Source organism: Barbus barbus, assembly GCF_936440315.1.
Source record: "Barbus barbus genome assembly, chromosome: 8".
NCBI lineage: Eukaryota > Metazoa > Chordata > Actinopteri > Cypriniformes > Cyprinidae > Barbus > Barbus barbus.
Window position 1 is genome coordinate 31,117,831 of NC_136736.1, and position 20,668 is coordinate 31,138,498.

Genomic DNA, 20,668 nt, shown 5'->3' on the forward strand with positions numbered 1-20,668 from the left:
GTTTACTCATGAGCACTTTTCAATTTTATGACTTAGGCTTGATAAAGTGTTTGTTCAGTTTGTGCTTGCATTATTGGGAAGCTTGGCCTTCTTTTACTACTGTCTCTGTGTTTCAGGGGGTCCGCCATGTTCACTGGGGTCCCCCCTTTGTTAATGTGGTGGTAAGTTTAAGCAGTCTCCGGTTGGTGTATTAAATCTGCATGATAATATCCTTGCTAATAGAGGTGGTTTCACATGATAAAGGCAGAGGGTCAGCTAAAACAATATTTTTAATTGATAATGGAGAAGTTTCTAAACTCCAGTAGTCTGTGGAACAGTGCTGATCATTTCAGGAAATATGTTTCCGGTTTGTTATCGAAGCATTTTTTTTTTTTTTGCAGATTTTTCAGAATAGACATTTTCTTTTCTATTATGGGAAATAGTGTTTAGGCACATTTATTGGAGAAAAGAATCCATTTCCATGAGTCAGCAGCTCAATAAAATGTCAGTTTTCAGCCAAGAGATAATAGCCGAATATTTTTTTTTCTGCTTTGGATCCTCAGAAGTCACATGCTAAGGTGTCTGAGTGTTCAGAAATAGCCAAATGCAGCTTGATCAGTCTGGATCCAACCCTTAAATGATCTGAGATGACCAAACACCTGAGAAGAGATGATGCCAACCCCTCAGAAGACCTCAGAGGATGCCAATCCTCAGACAACATACGGAATTACCAAATTTTGCTATAAGTTAAATTAAAAAGTTTCTATAATATATACATTTATTGTAAAAACTTAATTTGCTGTAAAGCTGCTTTGCAACGATTGGTTTCGTAAAAAGTGCTATGCAAATAAACTTGAATTCGGTGTTAATTTCGCCGACGAAGATGACGACGAAAAATATTCGTCAACGAACCTTTTTTCTGTGACTAAGACAAGACGTTGACGAGCTAAAACTAATATCTGATGATAACAACTATGACGAAATTTATGCCGCGTCTTCGTTAACAAGACGAGACGAGACTAAAAATTTATTTGAGGACTACCAGACATTCAAAATACATCCTATAGGCTAAGTTGGGTGAACAGGTAAACAGGTGGGGGAAAACTGAATGTGTGTCAGTATTACATGCATACCTTCCGTCTTAAAGAGACAGAATTCCTAATTATCTCTGTCATCAGTGTTAACCAACAAAAGATGTTAAATAAATGTCTAATTGTTAGGTAAACCTACTGTATCTGAAAAATTTGTAACTCTACCAAAACCGTATTCCAGTTTTTCCAAATTCAGTCCTTGATTCAAATTTCTCATAAGCTTAATTGATTTGGTCTAAAGAAAGAAGATGACTATTTTTGTTTGAATACTACATATAAAATAGCTACCAAAGTAAATGTTGGTAACTGTGGTTTGACTAAAAGTAATGACTAAAAGTTGACAAAAATGCAATGACTTTTCGTCGACTAAAACTATGAAAGACTCAAATGACTAAAATGTGACTAAGACTATTAAGCATTTTCGTGTCAAGATTAAGACTAAATCAAAAATGCCTGCCAAAATTAACACTGCTTGAATTGAATTGATTTGATTCGAGTTTGGAGTCTTTGCATCCAAGGTTAAACCGGGATGGTTCATCAATTCCGACAGCTCCTCATCACCGTCCAATGAATATGAAGACAAATAGTTATTGACTCCACCTTGAGCGGTCTGACTTTGGGTGGGTGAGCGTTGGAGTATTATTGGGAAGCATTAGCTTATCCTCAGCCCAATCTAGTGGTGGAGGGATGGTGATCGGTGCGGGCGGTAATATGTCGCTGAGATGCATTCTTCATTAATCACATGCAGACGGAGCGATCAATATGCCATTAATCACCCAGACAGAGCTGAGTGATAAGAGAATGAGTGGGAAGTTAGAGAATCAAAAGTGTTTGTTGACTCAACGTAATGGGTTTGTTCCTCAATTCAAGACATAATACTAAAATTCTAAATATTTTTTTTATTCAAGAATTTTAGTTAACAATTAAAAAATATTTAAAAAACAAATTACGACGGTATTATCACTGGATACAAGTGCGATCCTTGTTTGGATGTCTTGGCAGTACCATTATATTTTATGAAAGTACCAGACATTTTTCTATATGTAATTACATGGTACCTGCACAGCACTACTTTGTTATTGTTTTTCAACATGGTAATACTGTAAAAAATTTTGGGGTTGATAAGATTGTTTAATATATTTGAAAGAAGTCTCTTATTCTCACCAAGGCTGCATTTATTAAAAAAAATAACAATAATATTGTAAAATATTTTACCAATTTAGAATGTTTGTTTATTTATTTAAATGTCATTTATTCAAATTCTTTTTAATAAATGTCATTTGTTTTGTCAGTTTAATGCATGTATGCATTTAAAAGTCTTTTTTCCTGCTTTCACAAATAAAGGCCTTAAAAGGTACAAGACATTACATTTAGAGAACACGTCGGTGCATTGTTCCCTTCAATTTGTAACTTAAATTTGCTTTAAATTGTCTTTTTTAAAAGTTTTAAATTTACAGAAACCCTTGAATAAAAGTATTACATCTTTCGAATTGTACCTTAGAGAGATTTCATGTGAAACCACCATCTTTGTTCCTCCTTCCTCCATGTTCTTCTCCTTCCTGTTCTCCACCCAGTCTGCTGTCTAATCCCGTTACCTCACTGGATCTCCTCTTGCTCGGCAAGTTAATCAGATTACACCGTGGGTTCCTTGAACAAAAAAAAGGCAAATTTTGGGTTTTAATGAAAGGCAGCCCGGGGCTACCCTGAGGGTCCCTAACCTCAGCTCACCCTCACTACTGGCCTGTGTGTAGTGTAGACGGCCGTGGCGGCCGTAGGGTCTTGTGATTGTTGTCTGATTAAGACGTTCAGCGCACTGCCTTTGAAGATGTCAGAGAGGTTCTGTGTGTGTGTGTGTGTGTGTGTGTGTGTTGTTGTTGTTGTTGTGGGAGCTGTACACCCAAAATCAAGGTGATATTTGAACGAATGAGAATATGATTGTTATGAACATATTGACTGATGCAAGGAGAAATTATACTTTGACATTGTCTTCAGATGCTAGTGTGCTGTGAGTGTTGCTATGCGGTTGCTAGGGTGTTCTGGGTGGCCACTAATGCTTTGTTATGCAGTGAACTCTATTTTTGCATGCGCTGTGAGTTTAACATGCATTTGGAAATTTTTTCGTAGACAGACGATTACAGTTAGATTTGTAATGAGACACATTTGTAAACTTGTTCTCACAGAAACTTAAAAGACCTTCCTGCAGTTTTTAGCCAAAATAATATCTTCACTTGCAAGAGTTAAAGCCTTTAGCTTTACAGACCTTAGTATTGTAATTTTACTACTGCAATGTGAATTAAAAGGATTTTACAGTGCAGTTGTAGGAAATAATAATAATAATAATTAATAATAATAGTGTCATCATTATTATTGTTGTTGTTGTTGACATTATTATTATTAAATAAATTAACTTTAGATACTGTTTAAATTGTATGCCCTTAAATGCCCTGTGGTAACGAAAGTGGTATTAAATATTTATTTATTTCTTTTAAGTATTGTAAGTTATAATTTTTTTGTTATACATTTTTTTTTTAGGTTTTATTGTTTTAAATATTTTCTTCACTTTAATTTATTTTTATTTTAGTTTCAATACTTTTATTTTTATTTATTTTTCATCTGCTCCTGCAATTTTATTTTTATTTTATTTTATTTCAATAACCTTCTTCCCAATAACTTTCTTTCTTTAAAATAGTTGTTTTTTTGGTGTTGGTTCTGACTGGTTCTGACTGGTTGTACCGCTTTGCTTTGTGGTTGCTAGGGTGTTCTGGATTGTTGCTATATGGTTATTAAGATTTTGTTTTACAGTGTTGTTGCTAGGGTGTTCTGGGGGGTTGCTCGGTGTTTGTTTTTTTTGTGGTTGAGTTTTATTGTCCACCAGGCAAAATTAGTTTTCTTTAAAGAATCACACAACTGAGACATCATTGATGTGTGTTTAAGAAATAGAGCTCCATGTGTTTTGCACCAAAGGGCAGTGGTCAGCGGTTTGTTCAAATCAGTGTGAGCAATAGTAATAGTAATCCATGCCTTAACAAGCCCCACTAATAAGGACGATGCAGCGGTTGAAGTCAGTGGGAGGTGAACACGTAAATCAATAATATCGACTGTTTAAATTGACTTTTCATTTTTAGTTTCCCTCCGTCTGGATTCTAGCAGTTGCTATTCCATTCTTCTGCAAGTACCTTTTGATATTTTCCTGCCAGCTTTCAATTTATGTGTGTTAGACACATGCATACAACACGTTTACTTTTGTCAAGGCACTGATCAGAGTGAAAGACAGAAAAAGTGTTGCTTAGGCTCAGCAAAGGGGGTTTTAGAGTCATTTTTCATGAGAAACATAATCTCTGAGGATAAAGTGAGCCTGAGAATCAGTCCTTCGGTCCATTGATGATTCCCGTGCGTCTGGAGAGACAGCGAGCAGGAGGCAGATGACAAGAATGACGTTTCCCCATGTAAAGAGCCATCATCCCCGCTAATGACTGTCCTCCAACTGAGGCTTAGCGTCGGAACAAAAGAATGAGGCTTTCATCTGTTTTTCCCCACCATGCGGAATAGTACGGTGTGAATGCATTTAAGCACACTTTGATATGGTGATATCCTAATACCTTTCATGTCCGTCCAGTCAGTCTGGGCTTTTTGTTGCCGCGAGTAGCATGTTTGTGTGTGCAGCATGTGCTTTGCATGACAGTATAAAGTCTACGGCGTTCCTCCTCTGGGTTGCAGACGCCCAAGCAGTGACAGCTGTAGCTTCTTTGTCTTCTGAGAAGAATCCATCAGGATGCATCATTTGGTGGCTTCACATCTTCATATTGACACACGTTTCCGTATCTGTCTCGCATAGTACAGTCTGACGGGATTGCCTTTGGCTTATGAACATTTCCAACTGTGTCATATGGTTGCTTTTATCCTTTTGTCATTTACAGTTCGGGTTCAACATTTTCTCCCAGTGTGTTTTTTTTTTACATCAGGGTTGTTCACTCACAGAATTTCTTTTTCTTTTTTAGTATATACAGTGGTCCTACTGTTCAAAAATATGTGCTAAAACTTTACTTAAAGCCTTTATGATTAACGCATTATAAGGGGTTATTAAAGAGTATAACGCATTACAATTATTCATAATGTGCATTGTAATAGATTATGGGCCAGTTTTACTAACAGCTTGTGCCAGCGCAAAACTTCTTTTGCCGTTAAAATAGATTTTGGCGTCAGGTTTTACTAAACACATGCAGTGAAGGATTAGCGCCGAAAAGGCGTTTCTAGAAGTTTCCCTTTCAGGCGCAAAATTTATGGGAGGAGAGTATTAAAAATGTATAGTGTAACAATGAATTGATAAGTGTTATAATGTATTAACTGTGGTTACAATTATTCATGTGATTGTACAATGCATTATAGGATGCATTGCAAGGCATAATAAAGCATTAAACTGCTTTTATAATGCATTATAGACCAGTTTGGAGTAGTTATGTCACTTTCAGCTCCTCTCACATTGTGGTGGTAGAAAAACACTGGTAACAAGCGGAGGGAAACGGGTAAAATCCATGGAATAAGAGAAAAAATGTATTGTTGTGCCTTCGGATGTCAGAATCGGAATGCATTTTTATAGAATACTGTCGTATTTGAAGCGAAACTCAGATATTTAAATGGACATACTATGGATGAAACCTGCTATGATTACCCTACTTTTAAAGCATAAATTTGATTTAAACAATAGGTCTACATAATATTCACAAATTTAGTTAATATGGGATATGTCGTGTTAGCCCTACAGTTACAGCATGAGATACTATTTAAACCTATAGCATTTTACATAACATTTACTTACTTTATCTCACAATTCTGACTTTTTTTTTCTCACAAATGCAAGATTATATCTCATAGTTCGGCCTTTATGACTCAATTTAACTAAATAATAGCGAGAGAATTACAAGTTGACTTTTTTCTTTGTTAGAATTGTGAGGTATAATCTTGGAATTGTGAGAATAAAGTCAGAATTTTGAAATATAAACTCAAATTTACCTTTTTAATTTCTTTTATTAATTTTTTTTTTTATTATTTTATTCCATGGCTTCCACTGACTGCTACTTGAGAACTTTTGGTCAGTTGAATCCAACCTTGCTGAATGAAAGTATTAATAAAAAAATTACAAATTTAATTGAACAGTAGTTCAAGTTTATATACAAACCATCAAGATAAGTTTCAATATTTGTTTCTTGGAAGAACGGTCATGCAGGTAAAAGAACAAGGTTTTGTGTGAACTCCATTTCCCTAAGCTTGTTTTCTGTCCTGCATGGCAGATGTTCCTGGCATCCTGACATTATGAACCCAATAGAATTTGAACATAGAATATCATTTTTGCTGTCAAGACTTTTTTCCCCAATCAGCATCTTCCAGACCAATGTTTTGTTGCTTTTTTGGTCACTAAAAGTAATCCTCTACAACTTTTCACCCTCTTCCTTAGGAAAATCAAGAAAGCAGTCAAACAGTTACCAGAAACGACTCGCCTGTTCATCTTCGTACGAACAGCAACCACACAAACAGTTCGGCACCACCTTCCACAGCAAACAACCGCATGTACGAGGCTGCTCCTGGTAAGTACACACTGCCACTGATTCAATTGCTTTAGGTCGTGACTGAAAGTTGCTGTACTATTAATTCCTGCTTCACAGTCAGCTCCTGGATCATGTGGCGGATTCCACTGGTGGTCGCCAAATCATGCTCTGTGTGAATACATCTTAACTTGTTGACTACATTCTAAATGCACACCGAGTAATTGCTATTATATAATGTTAAGTGCTTTCATCTAAATTCTCTCACTGTTAAAGACACTAATGAAATTGATCAGTGCTCCAAAACAGAAAGAAAGCGTGCGTTCATCATCAACACCATGTGAAGAGTGCTTTGCTTCTCTGTAAGGGGACAAAATGAGTTGATTTTCTCTGCCACCTCATTTTCAATGCCAGCGTAGCTTTCCATTAGCTTTTTCGACTTGGAACAAGTTGGAAATCTGCCCATCTCATCAATACGGATGGAAAAGCCAATGACGATATTTTTGCTACATTCTCTTCCGCTTTTATGCAACGCGGCCTGACCTTGAAATCATTAAGCTGATGAAATTGATTCTAAATGGGCCTTATTAGCATACTCGCAATTGTGCCGAGCGCTCGAGAACAGATAACAAACTGTTTTATATTCACACTATTCTTTCCTGCCGCTCTCCAGAGAGTTGCCCATGCCAACACAAAAGGCTTTTTCCGTGTTTTTGGGAAACAATTGTTTACTGATTAGCGTCTCTTGTCCGTCAAAGCATGTGACTGTACTTTAGTCGCACAAAGAGGGATGTGATATTTACACACGTCTCATTTTAAATTCAGATTGCTTCCCACACTGGCAGCCGTTAGATTTGGTAAAATCGAAAATATTTAAAACCCCGAACTCGGCCTGCATGTGTAATTTTGATGAGTTTTAATGAAGTGTCGTTTTATTCACATGTTTTTGCTAGCACCAGCATTAATATTTCATGTCACTGCATATATATGATGCAGTCATTCTGGACCCGCTTTACAATAAATGGCTAAATGGTGGAAGGAACGGGGACAGTAGTGCAGAAAATTGAGTCGTAATGGAGGTATTTCAGACTAGTGCTGCTAACATTGATCACAACGTTGTGTGGTCATTCAGAAGGTCTCAATGTATTTCTCACGTTAGATGATTCAAAATTCAGTGAGCGTGGTCAAGTGTGTCTTATTCCTCATAATAGGAGGAATAACTCGCTTTCTTGTCTTTTCAAACCTTTATGACTTTCTGTTTCGCAGTGAAACGCCTATACAATAGAAGAGAACTTAGAAAGTTGAGCTAAAAAAATAAGAAAAGCATGAGTCTTTTGAAGCTATACAATGGCTTTGTATGAAGAACATCAGCTTTAATATTAGTGCATTAAAACTCATATTTCCAAACAGTTCCTTACAGATCCCCTGCAGGGCTCGCAAAATCGCTAGCCCGACGTCCCGGGGCTATTGTGTTTTCCAGTCGGGCTACTAAAATGTATCACTGTCCTGCCCGACGGGCTACCTTAAATACAGGGCTCCCACACACAGGGTTCTTTTAAAAAAATTAAAAGAACAGCATTTATTCAAAATAGAAATATCTTTAATATCAATTTTATCCATTTAACACATCCAGTTTATTTAACTTTCTTTAAACTTTTAAAAGTATCTTTAAAAATGAAACACTAAACACTGTTCTTTTTAACTTTTTATTTTTTTAAATACCACTGGTCCCAAAAAATACAGTATATAAAAAATAAAATAAAAAAGCAGTACAACTGTACAATCAGCATTATTATAATGATTTCTAAAGGATCATGTGACACTGAAAATATGGCTTTGCTTCACAGGAATTAATTACATTTTAAAGTATATTAAAATACAAAACATTTATTTTAAATTGCAATAATATTTCACAATATTATTTAGTGAATTAATATTCAGTATTTTTTATCAAATAGATACAGCCTTGATGAGCATAAGAAACTTCTTTAAAAAACATTATTGATCCAAACTTTTGAACTGCAGTGTATTGTACAGTAAAATGTTTTCTCAGGTAACCTAAAATGTACATCATTTAGTTACATCAAGGGTCAAATCAAATATAAATAGCACATTAAAGTTCAAAGTTACACACTTTATTTGTGTGCGTGCTGTACAGGTCTGGTATAAAGAATGCTTTTGCTCAGGTGCCAGAAATGTCCGCCCAATAGAGAAAAGTTTTGCTCAGCAAGAAAACAAAATTAGAGGGAACATTGCTCCCACGGGTCCTTAAATTTGATACAACTAGAGTTTTTAAGGCCTTAGACAGCATTAAATACGTTAAATGGTATAAGAAATAATTTTTCAAATTGCCTTAAATAGATTTTTAAGAATTCTGCAGATTCCTTGTAAATAGTCAAATAAACTCTTTCCTTGATATTCGTTGATATTTGTGTATTGAAAATGTTTGTGATTGACATTTATGGTCTTTATTTTATTTGGTCTAGTTAAAAGAATTTTTGGGCAACCAAAATCTGAAGAGTACCTGCCCGAAGGGCTACCAGGGATTTTGAAATTTTGCGAGCCGTGCCCTGGCGGACCACAAGAGCTACCGGAGGAAGATTACGATGAAGACGATTTCCCCCCTCCACCTTCTGATCTGGACCTGCTGGAGACAAACCCTCCACACAAACACCAACACAATCGGTTAGTTATAGTGCTCAAAGAGTAAAGTCAGAGATAACAGCCACAGTTCACTGGTTTTCTATAAAGGGCACTTATTGTGTAAGCAGTGTTCAGTATTGCATCCCGAAGCCTTATTTCAAAGATTTGAAAAAAAACTATAGCATGCTGAATAATTATTTATGGCATTATCTAGTTGTACCATCAACTATTCAGTCACAAGTGTATCCACTTAGACTTGCAAAAACACATTTATTTACAAACACACACAAAGAAAGATTCATTTACAGTATAGGTAGACATGAATGAAATGAATGTTGGTTGCAAATACTTTGTCATTCAGTACTAAAACATATCAATAAATAATTCAGTGTATATAGTTACATATTAAATACTGACTATTTTATCCGTTATTTCTGTGACACTACTGTTCAAAATATTTTTTTTAATAAATTAAAACTTTCTCAGAAAAGACATTTATAATGTTACAAAAGATTTCAATTTCAAATAAATGCTGCTCTTTTGAACTAAAGAACACAACTGTTTTCAACATTGACAATAATATAAAATGTTTCTTGAGCAACAAATCAGCATATTAGAATGCTAGAATAATGTTGCTGAAAATTCAGCTTTGCATCAATATATGTGACCCTGAAGCACAAAACCAGTCTCAAGTCGCTGGGGTATATTTGTAGCAATTGCCAACGACACATTGTATGAGTCAAAATTATAGATTTTTCTTTTATGCCAAAAATCATTAAGATATTAATTAAAGATCATGTTCCATGAAGATATCTTGTAAATTTATTACCGTAAATATATCAAAACTTAATTTTTGATTAGTAATATGCATTGCAAAGAACTTAATTTAAACAACTTTAAATGTGATTTTGTCAATATTTGGATTTTTTTACACCCTCAGATTCCAGATTTTCAAATAGTTGTATCTCGGCCAAATATTGTCCTATCCTAACAAACAGCTTTCAGACGATTTATAAATGTCAATTTCAAAAAAATTGACCCTTGTGACTGGTTTTGTGGTCCAGGGTTGCATTTTGCATTTTAAAATATATTATAATAGAAAACTTTTAAATTGTAATAATATATCACAATATTACTGTTTTTACTGAATTTTTGAGCATATAAATGCAGTTTTGGTGAATATAAAATACTTTATTCAAAGCGTTTTACTCCCAAACATTTGAGAGGTAGTGTGTATGTGTTTTTATGCTTATAGTATATAGCATAAATGCTTGATTATAGTGTTGCATTGTAAGATTTCTTTGATGTATTTTATCAACCAAACTGACTTTGTATGATATGTGTCTTGTAGGGCTGAAATGGAGCCTGTTTCCTACAAACCCACCAACCAACAATACCCTCAACGACAGAAAGTCCCAGATTACCCCAACAACAAGTCCTCCAAGAGCATGGATTTAGGTATGGAAACACACATACACCACATTTACCAGAAACTACCTACAAAATAATCTCCCGATAAAATAAACGACATCTTGTGGATGCATTTTGACCAGTTAACAATGCATTTAGTTTACGATACTGGGACTGTACAGACTCTGTGCTGGCAGTGACTTCATTTAAATACAGAGCAGTGCGATTTCAGTGTATTTAACGCTTGGTTAACTTGGAGTGTGGGTGGTTAGTTAATAAGCTGCAGGTTTTTGAGGTGAAACATTTTGCACTAAAGCCTTGTAGACAAAGATTAAAGGTTATACTGAGACCTAGAATACTTTTTTAAGATTTTGGTCTGTTTATCTGAACACAGTGGAAACCGATTGCCTTCAGTGCAAAATAAAGCCCTATAGCTACACATTTCCCAGTATTAGCCACGGATGACCCCGATAACTTGTTCAGTCTCTTTTCCACCACCTTCAGAAACGAGGATATTTCAGTGCTCCACAATGGGAAGTTTTCGCCCGTTTCCAATTACATTTCATTAGGGTGGAGTATTGGCTTCAGCTCCACTGCCACTGCGCTAATCTCCTCACTGCTGAAAGCTGATTGGTTTTCATTACACACATCTCATAGTGTCGTGCTTTGCTGCCATCTTTTATCCCCCATCTAGACCTTTTCCCCTCTATTTATTTATTTCTTTATCTCTCTCTCTCTCTCTCGCTTTTCTGTTTTGTTCTTTAAGTTACTCTTTCAATTTTTCTGTATAGGCCTTGGCCTGTGGTTCAGTTTGTGTTTCTTTTTGTCCTTTTTTATTTCTTTTTGATAAATGTATACATTAAGATATTTTTATATTTATGTATTTATATTAATTTATTAAAAGGAAAGGAGTAATATTCTTTATGGGAATATATTAATCAATTTAACAAACTATGATGCATATATATGATTGCTTATATTTTGCTTTAAATTATTTAAAATGTTCTGTTTCGAGGCTTAATTTACAAAGCTGTATGATGTATGCAAGTTTCAGCAGCGATTTCCATCAAAGTGATTGTTCTTGGAGGGTTTTTGGGTAATGGATTTCCAGTCAGGGTCATAACTAATGTGACTGAAGGTGGGAGCAATTTCAGATATTTACTCTAGCATTAACCGCTGTTAGCATAATACAGGTCATTTATATCCAAATACAAAAATAGCCAACATATTTATTAATCTTAATTTACAAACATTCTACAGACCTTTAAAGTAATCTATCCATCACCCAAGGGTCCACTTTTCTTATCCTCAAGGCACATAATTTCAATCTGGCTTACGTTTTCCTCTGTGATATTGCGAAACATTGAAAGACAAAGGTTTTTCTCAGTCAACCATGGTCCCTATGAGAGGTTTGGCTGGAGTTCTGGAGGCTAGCGTTTGGAGTTCAGAGTTTTGGCTCTGCTCGAGTCTCTCTGAAAGAGCTTTATTCTGCCAGTCACATCATTAGCAGCTGTATGTGTTTTTCTGGGCATGAGTTCATGTGAAAATGCTCTTAATTTCTCATTTGCTGATTGCTTTCAGGCCATTTACCTTTACTTTTAAGCAGAAGTGCAACACACCAGCCAAATGTGGTTTTATCAGAATATGTAGAACTATATTTTTATTTTTCTCCTTAATATGTTAGTAAAAAAAAAAACCTTAAAAAAACATTCATTGCTAAAGTGTTCTGAGTGGTTGCCAGAACATTGGCAAACAGTTGCTGACTGTTTACTGTTTACTGACTGGTTTCTAGGGTGTTTGGGGGTGTTGCTAGGGCATTCTGGGTATAGCTGTGCTGTTTTGGGTGGTAAGGCATTTTGCATGTTGCTAGGATTTTCAGGGTTGTTGCTAGGGTATTCTGGGTGGTTGCTAGAATGTTTTGGTTGTTACCGTGTTGTTTTGGGTGGTGTCTAGGGCATTTTGCATGTTGTCAAGGTGTTCAGGGTGGTTGCTAATGTAATTCTATTATATTTGTGGTGGTTGCTAGGGCATTCTGTGTTGTTGCTGGGATGTTTTGGATGTTGTTGTGATGTTTTATGTGGTATCTAGGGCATTTTGCATGTTGCCAGGGTTTTCAGGGTGGTTGCTGAGGTGTCGCTGTGGTGTTTTTTGGTCGTTTTTGTCGTTGTAAGGGTGTTTCGGTTATTGCATGTTGCTATGGTATTTCGGTTGTTGCTAGGATTTTCAAGGTTGTTGGTAGGGCATTATGTATGGTTGCTAGGATGTTTTGGGTGTTGCTTTGTTGTTTTGTGTGTTGTCTATGGCATTTTGTATGTTGCTAGGATGTTCAGGGTGGTTGTTAAGGTAATGCTATGGTATTTTGGGAGGCCATTCTGCATGTTGCTATGGTTTTAGGTTTTGCTGGGATGTTTAGGGTTGTTGCTAGCCTGCATTGCTGGGGGATTCTAGGTGCCTTCAAGGGTGTTCTGGATGTTGCTGTGACATTTTGGGTGTTTCTAGGGCATTTTGTATGTTGCTAGGGTGTATTTAGGGTGCTTTCACACCTGGCCCATTGTTTCGGAACCTGGCGTGTTTCCCCCCTTAGCACGGTTCGTTTGGGCATATGTGAACACGGCTATCGTGCTCGGATCTGCGCCAAAACAATCGGTCCGAGATCGTCTGAACGAGTTGGTCTCGGCTTGATTGAAAACAAACTCTGGAGCGGTTTGGTTGTAGTGAGAAAGCAATCTGATCCAACGGATCAATGAACCAGGCTATATCACAATGCATGATGGGTAATTACGTAAGTTCCGTGAAAAGCAGTAGATGATGTCTATGGGTGAGCACGTCTTCGCTATTCAAAATCAAAGCATGCCTTTTCATTTTATAATGCCGTCTGATTGCTCTTCGTAGTAGGTGCATTTTAATAAGGTTTTCCTGACGAATCGTGGACTACTGCTCAAAATGATAAATTTATAAATCAATATAACAACAACAGCTACAAAAAACCCAACAATAAGCCCTCGAAGCTGTTGTCGTTCCATACTGACGGCTGACATCTATGAGCGTAATTCCTGAAAATTAACCATGGAACTTTGACCAATGAGAGGACATTTTACTCCCGTGTGACTTGTATTACGGGGTGGTGATGGCGCAGTGGATAAGACACATGCCTTTGGTGTGAGAGACCTGGGTTCGAATCCCCTGTGAGACACCAATGTGTCCCTGAGCAAGACACTTAACCCCTAGTTGCTCCAGAGGCGTGCAACCTCTGACATATATAGCAATTGTAAGTCGCTTTGGATAAAAGCGTCAGCTAAATGAATAAATGTAAATGTATTAACAATTTTGGTCCGTTTAGAAACTTTGCCAAAAGCTAACCACACCAAGAATAAAAAGCAACATTGTAATAATTTGAATCCCTGTTTCGGAACTAAGCAATCGATCTACATGTGTGAAAGAGACCCTTAGTATTGCTAGGATGTTCAGAGTTGTTTCTAGGGTGTTGATAATGGATTCTGGGTGGCTTCTAGGGTGTTCAGGATATTTCTGTAGTGTTTTGGATGTTTTTTAGGGTGGTGTTCAGGGTTGTTGCTAGGGTTTTCTGAGTGATTGCTAGGGCATTTTGCATGTTACTAGGGCGTTCTGAGTGGTTGTTAGGGTGTTTTATGTGTTGCTCGCACGTTCAAGTTTGTTGCTGGGGCATTGGTGTTGAGTATAGTTTCTAAATGTTTTGGTTGGTTGGTAGTGTGTTTGGAGTGGTTGCTAGGGTGTTCATTGTTGCTTAAGTGTTCAGGGTTGTTGCTAGGGTGTTCCAGTCTGTTCTGGCTGGTTTCCAGGGTATTAATTCTTGCTAGGGTGTTTAAAGTGGTTGCTTGGGCTTTCAGGGTTGTTGCTAGGGTGTTCAGGTTTGTTACTAGGGTGTTTAACATGGTTTCTAGTGTGTTTTGGCTGGTTTCTAGAGTGTTTGTTGTTGCTAGGTTGCTCTGAATGTTTGCAAAAGTGTTCTTGCCGGTTGCCAGGTTGTTCTGTGTGGTTTGCTTGAATGTGTTATCATGAGTTTGAGCAATAATAATAGTGCTACTTGACTTAGCAAACACTGTGAATGGCATTAATTTGAGTATAATGTGCTCGTTAAGGATGTTTTTGCTGTCCTTCATGTGTGTTATAGTTGCGTGTGTGTTTCTGCATGCACGAGTGTGCCTGTGTTTTGTTGAGTGTGGATAATCCTAATTTGTAGGCGCTGTCAAGCATTCAGTGCCAAAAGTTTATTTTTTTCCTCCCTTTTTTACTCTTCTGTATCTATTTTTCTCCCCCATCAGCCCTGTCTGTGTTCTCTCACATACATGTCCATATGTACACACACGCGTGTGAACCCACACAAGCTTCTCTTCCAGTGTTATTTCTCTGCTGGGGAAATTGAGCTCATAAAAGATGAAAAGACTTATTTAAGAGAAATTGCAGTGTAATGAAACCCCATTATTGTATCCCATGGTGCAATGCCTGTGGCAGCAGCTGCTCTTCACTGTTCAATCCTGTTTGTGCGGATTATTCTCTCTCTCTCTCACACGCAGAGACACACTTTCTCGTTTTCACCACTCATACTCAGACCCACACACACTAATAATGCCTTGTTTTCCTCCACGGGTTTCTACTGTAAATGTCTTAGATGTGTCATAATGGTTTTCATAGATGTAGTCACTCATATGCATTGCAAAAATCTGTTGTTTTGTTTTCCTGAAGACAATTGTGAGCATTCGTATAACAAGATGCATTTGATTTTTTTTTAAGCATTAAAAATGACTCTGTAAATACATGTATTTCTTTTTTTTTATATTATTTTTTAAAATAAATGCTGTTCTTTTGAACTTTCTATTCCAAGAATCCTGAGAAAAAGGTATCATACCTTACACAAAAATATTAATCAGCACAACTGTTTTCAAAATTAATAATTATACAAAATATTTCTTGAGCAGCATGCAATCTTATTAGAACACTTATTTTAAAATTTAAAATTAAACTCTAAAATATTTCATTCTAATAATATTTTACAGTATTAACATTTTTGCTGTATTTCTGATTAAAATATATACAGTAAAATTGTGTGTGTGTATGTATGAATGTGTATATATCCTGTTTTTTTCTTTCTTTTCTTTGTTATGAATTTTGCCATGTGTGCACAATGTAAGTTGAGCCGTTCGAGTGTGTGTGTGTGCTTAGGCAAAGCACAGATGTTCTCAGCTGTACAGAAGTGTAACTGGTCCTGCACAGTCTTTCCTAATTAAAACCAAGTGTGGCTACTTGCAGTAGGAGAGAGAGATGGAGCTAGATCCATACATCAGGACACATGTGGGAAAAGCTAGAATTAAGGAGCTCTCTACAAATCCAATGTATTATTTTGTCAGTTCAGTTCTGTTTCTTATAAAGGTTCGGTTTAAAATACATTATAAGTCATGCTAGGACTCAAATGCATTACAATGGGTTATTTATTCCAGGTTAAATATAATCCTAAATATAATATAAATCCTGTAAAATCTAAACTAAAAGGGATTGTCAGAATCTAAAAATAAACATTTTGTCATAATTTACTTTGCCTCATGTTGTTCTAAACATGTATGGAATTCTTTCTTCTATTCAACAGAAAAGAAGATATTTTGAAAAATGTTGGTAACCCAACAGTTACTGGTAGCCATTAACTTCCAGAGTTTTTTTTCCCCCATACTGAATGTCAGTGGGAGAGTGGGAGAGTCAAATGTTTGGTTACCATCATTCTTCAAAATACCTTTTTTTCTGTTCAACAGAAGAAATAAACTAAACAAATTTTTTGTTGTTGGAACTATCTCTTGAAGATTTGTGGCTTATACCCTAATTGTAAAAGAATCCTAAACCAATATAAAATGGTTTTAGGTGGTCTGCTGCTCAGATTAGGAGATTAATTAAACCAGTTTGACTAATTTGGAAGACCAGGCTAAAATCGGCTTAGACTAATTTAAGCAGCTTTTCTCTGCATGGTTGTGGATATCTGGATTCTAGCGTCAACTTAAAATAAACTTACAATAGAAGTATAAATGCATGCAAGTGCTTTAAAAGCATTACGGCAACACTTAAACATTACACTTGTTAACATGAGCCTGTTGTGAAGTTATATCCAGTCTGGAATGTCTATTGGGTGACACAAATGAGTGTTTGAGGAGCTGATGGATGGTTTGTTTGTGTGTTTCAGTGGCAGATGAGAGCAACATGGCCTCCATTCAAGGACAGAGACCTGGTAAGTACTTGAACACGCAAGCACACGCACACACACGCACACACACACACGGCACATATTAAAGCCACACGCCACATGAGAATGGGATTTTACTACAGTTAAGGAGTTTTGTTCAGCATGTTAAGCTGAGTTGGTTGGAACCCTCTTAACTGTGGTAAAATGTGATTTGTTTTAATGAACAGCAGCAACAGAAATATGATAAGACGGCAATGTTCTATACGTGATTAATTTTATTCATAAACAATAAGTAAACAATTGCTCAGCCAAGTTGTTTAGTTTATCGGCCTCACAACTTCAGTTCCACTACACTGCTTTAATAGCCAACGTCTCATTTATGGTCAAGCACTGCAAGGCTGGCCCAAGATCAAGCATGCGATCTGTAAAGTGCTGTGTTAGTTGACTCACAGGCCAGTAATCTGACTCTAGATCAGTGGCTGTGTCTCAGCCAAGTCAAATGAAGATAAACGGAGGGCGACTGCTGGCCATTTGTAGCCTGTCAATTGAGGTGAGCGAGTGAGTTGCTGCAAGGTGTGATTGAGTGACACGCTACAAGACCACAGACACATGCAGGGTCTGTTCCAAAAATCTAGTTTTCAGTAAAAATAGACAATAATTTATATCATAATATAGCATTTTCAGTCTCAACAAAGGCTGTTTTTGAAAATGACTTTTTATTTTATACTTTTAATTTATACACTCTATAAATTTCTGGCTGTGTGTGTATATATATATATATATATATATATATATATATATATATATATATATATATATATATATATATATATATATATATATATATATATATATATTCAGTATCTCACAGAAATGAGTACACCCCTCACATTTTTGTAAATATTTTACTATATCTTTTCATGTGACAATGAAGAAATGACACTTTGCTACAATGTAAAGTAGAGTGTACAGCTTGTATAACAGTGTAAATTTGCTGTCCCCTCAAAATAACTCAACACACAGCAATTAATGTCTAAACCGCTGGCCACAAAAGTGAGGCCACACCCCTAAGTGAAAATGTCCAAATTGGGCCCAAAGTATCAATATTTTGTGTGGCCACCATTATTTTCCAGCACTGCCTCAATCCTCTTGGGCATGGAGTTCACCAGAGCTTCACAGGTTGCCACTGGAGTCCTCTTCCACTCCTCCATGACGACATCACAGAGCTGGTGGATGTTAGCGACCTTGCGCTCCTCTACCTTCCGTTTGAGGATGCCCCACAGATGCTCAATAGGGTTTAGGTCTGGAGACATGCTTGGCCAGTCCATCACCTTTACCCTCAGCTTCTTTAGCAAGGCAGTGGTGGTCTTGGAGGTGTGTTTGGGGTCGTTATCATGTTGGAATACTGCCCTGCGGCCCAGTCTCTGCTTCAGTATGTCACAGTACATGTTGGCATTCATGGTTCCCTCAATGAACTGTAGCTCCCCAGTGCCGGCAGCACGCATGCAGCCCCAGACCATGACACTCCCACCACCATGCTTGACTGTAGGCAAGACACACTTGTCTTTGTACTCCTCACCTGCCATCACACACGCTTGACACCATCTGAACCAAATAAGTTTATCTTGGTCTCATCAGACCACAGGACATGGTTCCAGTAATCCATGTCCTTAGTCTGCTTGTCTTCAGCAAACTGTTTGCAAGCTTTCTTGTGCATCATCTTTAGAAGAGGCTTCCTTCTGGGACGACAGCCATGCAGACCAATTTGATGCAGTGTGCGGCGTATGGTCTGAGCACTGACAGGCTGAACCCCCACCCCTTCAACCTCTGCAGCAATGCTGGTAGCACTCATACGTCTATTTCCCAAACACAACCTCTGGATATGACGCTGAGCACGTGCACTCAACTTCTTTGGTCGACCATGGCGAGGCCTGTTCTGAGTGGAACCTGTCCTGTTAAAGGGCATATTCCAGGTTAGAGACTCCAGTGAGTCGATGTATAGAAAAATAATGTAGGAACTAGATTTTCTTTAAAATATACTTTAAAATACGCTATCACGGCTTCTGGAGTCAGTTTTGTGAGAATTTTACTTCCGCATCTGAAAACTGCCAAAACCGGAAGTGACGTAACGAGAGGAAGAGCGGTCCTTTTTAACCATAGGAAAACAATGGATCACAATGACAGTTCGGATGCTGAGGAAATGTTAAATGTTTATTCACACTCGTGTGACGGACCACAGATAAAATTATGAGCCTGCTATGCAGCCAAAAGAGGAGGGACAGGCCAGGATTAGACAAAACACCGGTCAGAGGATATAAATTGAGTTGATGTGCAAGGAGAACAGGGCAGGTGTCTTGGTGAGAGACCAGTGTTAGCTTACAGATATACACGTTAGCTAATGATATGTAATCAGGCAATAGCAAAGCTAGTATTGGTCATCTATGAGTATTAATACTTACCAGTAAAAGAGACTAATAAGCGTTGATCAGGCGTGTCATGCTCATTAATATCCGACACTAACATTACGTGATATAGCGGTGTCTCATCACCGCAGGAGAGAGAGAGATAAACACGTTTTTGCGTCATTAAGTGTTTGTGTGGTAAATGCAAGGCCATGGTCACAGCTGAGGAAAGTCAGTGCTGCTGGGAGTTAGATACTGGGTCTTAGTGGAGAATGTGACCCCCACTCTTGATGTGCAGTGTCTGACTCTGCACCCAGGCTTTGAGGCTTGCTGTCTGAACCCATATGTGATAATTTATTGCTCTGAGCTAAATACTTGTATGTATAAATATATAGTGTATTAAAGATTTGAAAACCATCTGAATATTACACGTTGTCTATATTTAGGTAGATCGCAACTACCTGTGAGTCGCAGTTTTTGATGCCATTGGTATAACACATTCAGTATTGGCAGCATACAGACAAGTTGTCCACTGGGCCTATGGTGTTCTGAGCAGCCCTTACCTGCATGTGTTGTGTCAGCCATTAGAAGGAGGACTTTATAAAGGTTTTGAATGGCCCCATTTAGTTGACAATCAATAAAAACATAATCACAATCACACCTTGTCTTACTGTATAAAAACTTGTTTATGAAGTTTACATTAGATATATATATCAAGCAGATCTGCATTTATGGTTAATTCAATTCAGTTTGATTTATACAGCATTAAATCATAACACATATTATTTCATAGCACTCTTAATACCCAACTCAAAACACAACATTGCAACTGTTAATTAACAAATTATATATGTATATATAAACCAAACATTTACTACCGAAAGAAGAATATACCATCTTACCCATTTAAACACATTTAACAATCTTTCAGTCTGAGTATCACACTAATGTGTTGCTAAAGTGTGTTAAATCGTGAATGCTGTGCTAGACACACGCCAACAGCCTGATCTTGTTGATCCTCTGGAGGGATCGGGAAAGAGGAGCAGGTGTAGTGGAAGACAAGACAGTGCTGCGTTCTTGTGGTGCCTGTGGTGACCTGCAGTATTCCTCTCTCAGACGGCATATGCTGGGAGAAGCAAGCACAAGTTTAGATCTCATTCACTGCTGACAGTGCTTTTCCACTTGTCCTCTATCACATCTACGTCTCCATTAGGAGTGGAAGCTGCAGTTCAGTAGAGGTGGTTCATAACAGCTCGCCTTCACTGCCTCAGATCTTCATACTCCCATCTTCCAAAGCCTTATAAACACACCACATGACAAAAAATTTCCAATTAGCTGTGCAAACAATGTTACTAAGCTGTCACTAGACTTGATGGTTATTATATTAGCAGACTGAGGTTA

General features: G+C 37.2%; 1 protein-coding gene across 1 annotated transcript in view; it reads left to right on the top strand.

The window, feature by feature from the left end:
* The window catches only part of LOC306874416 (partitioning defective 3 homolog B-like), a 163,411-nt gene that overhangs the window by 81,466 nt on the left and 61,277 nt on the right, over positions 1–20,668 (top strand). Inside the window, exons 13-16 of the mRNA XM_079424451.1 lie at positions 6,523–6,652; positions 9,097–9,295; positions 10,605–10,711; positions 16,866–16,910. Of these exons, the coding sequence (XP_079280577.1) occupies positions 6,523–6,652; positions 9,097–9,295; positions 10,605–10,711; positions 16,866–16,910 (481 nt within the window). The remainder of the gene's footprint in view (positions 1–6,522; positions 6,653–9,096; positions 9,296–10,604; positions 10,712–16,865; positions 16,911–20,668) is intronic.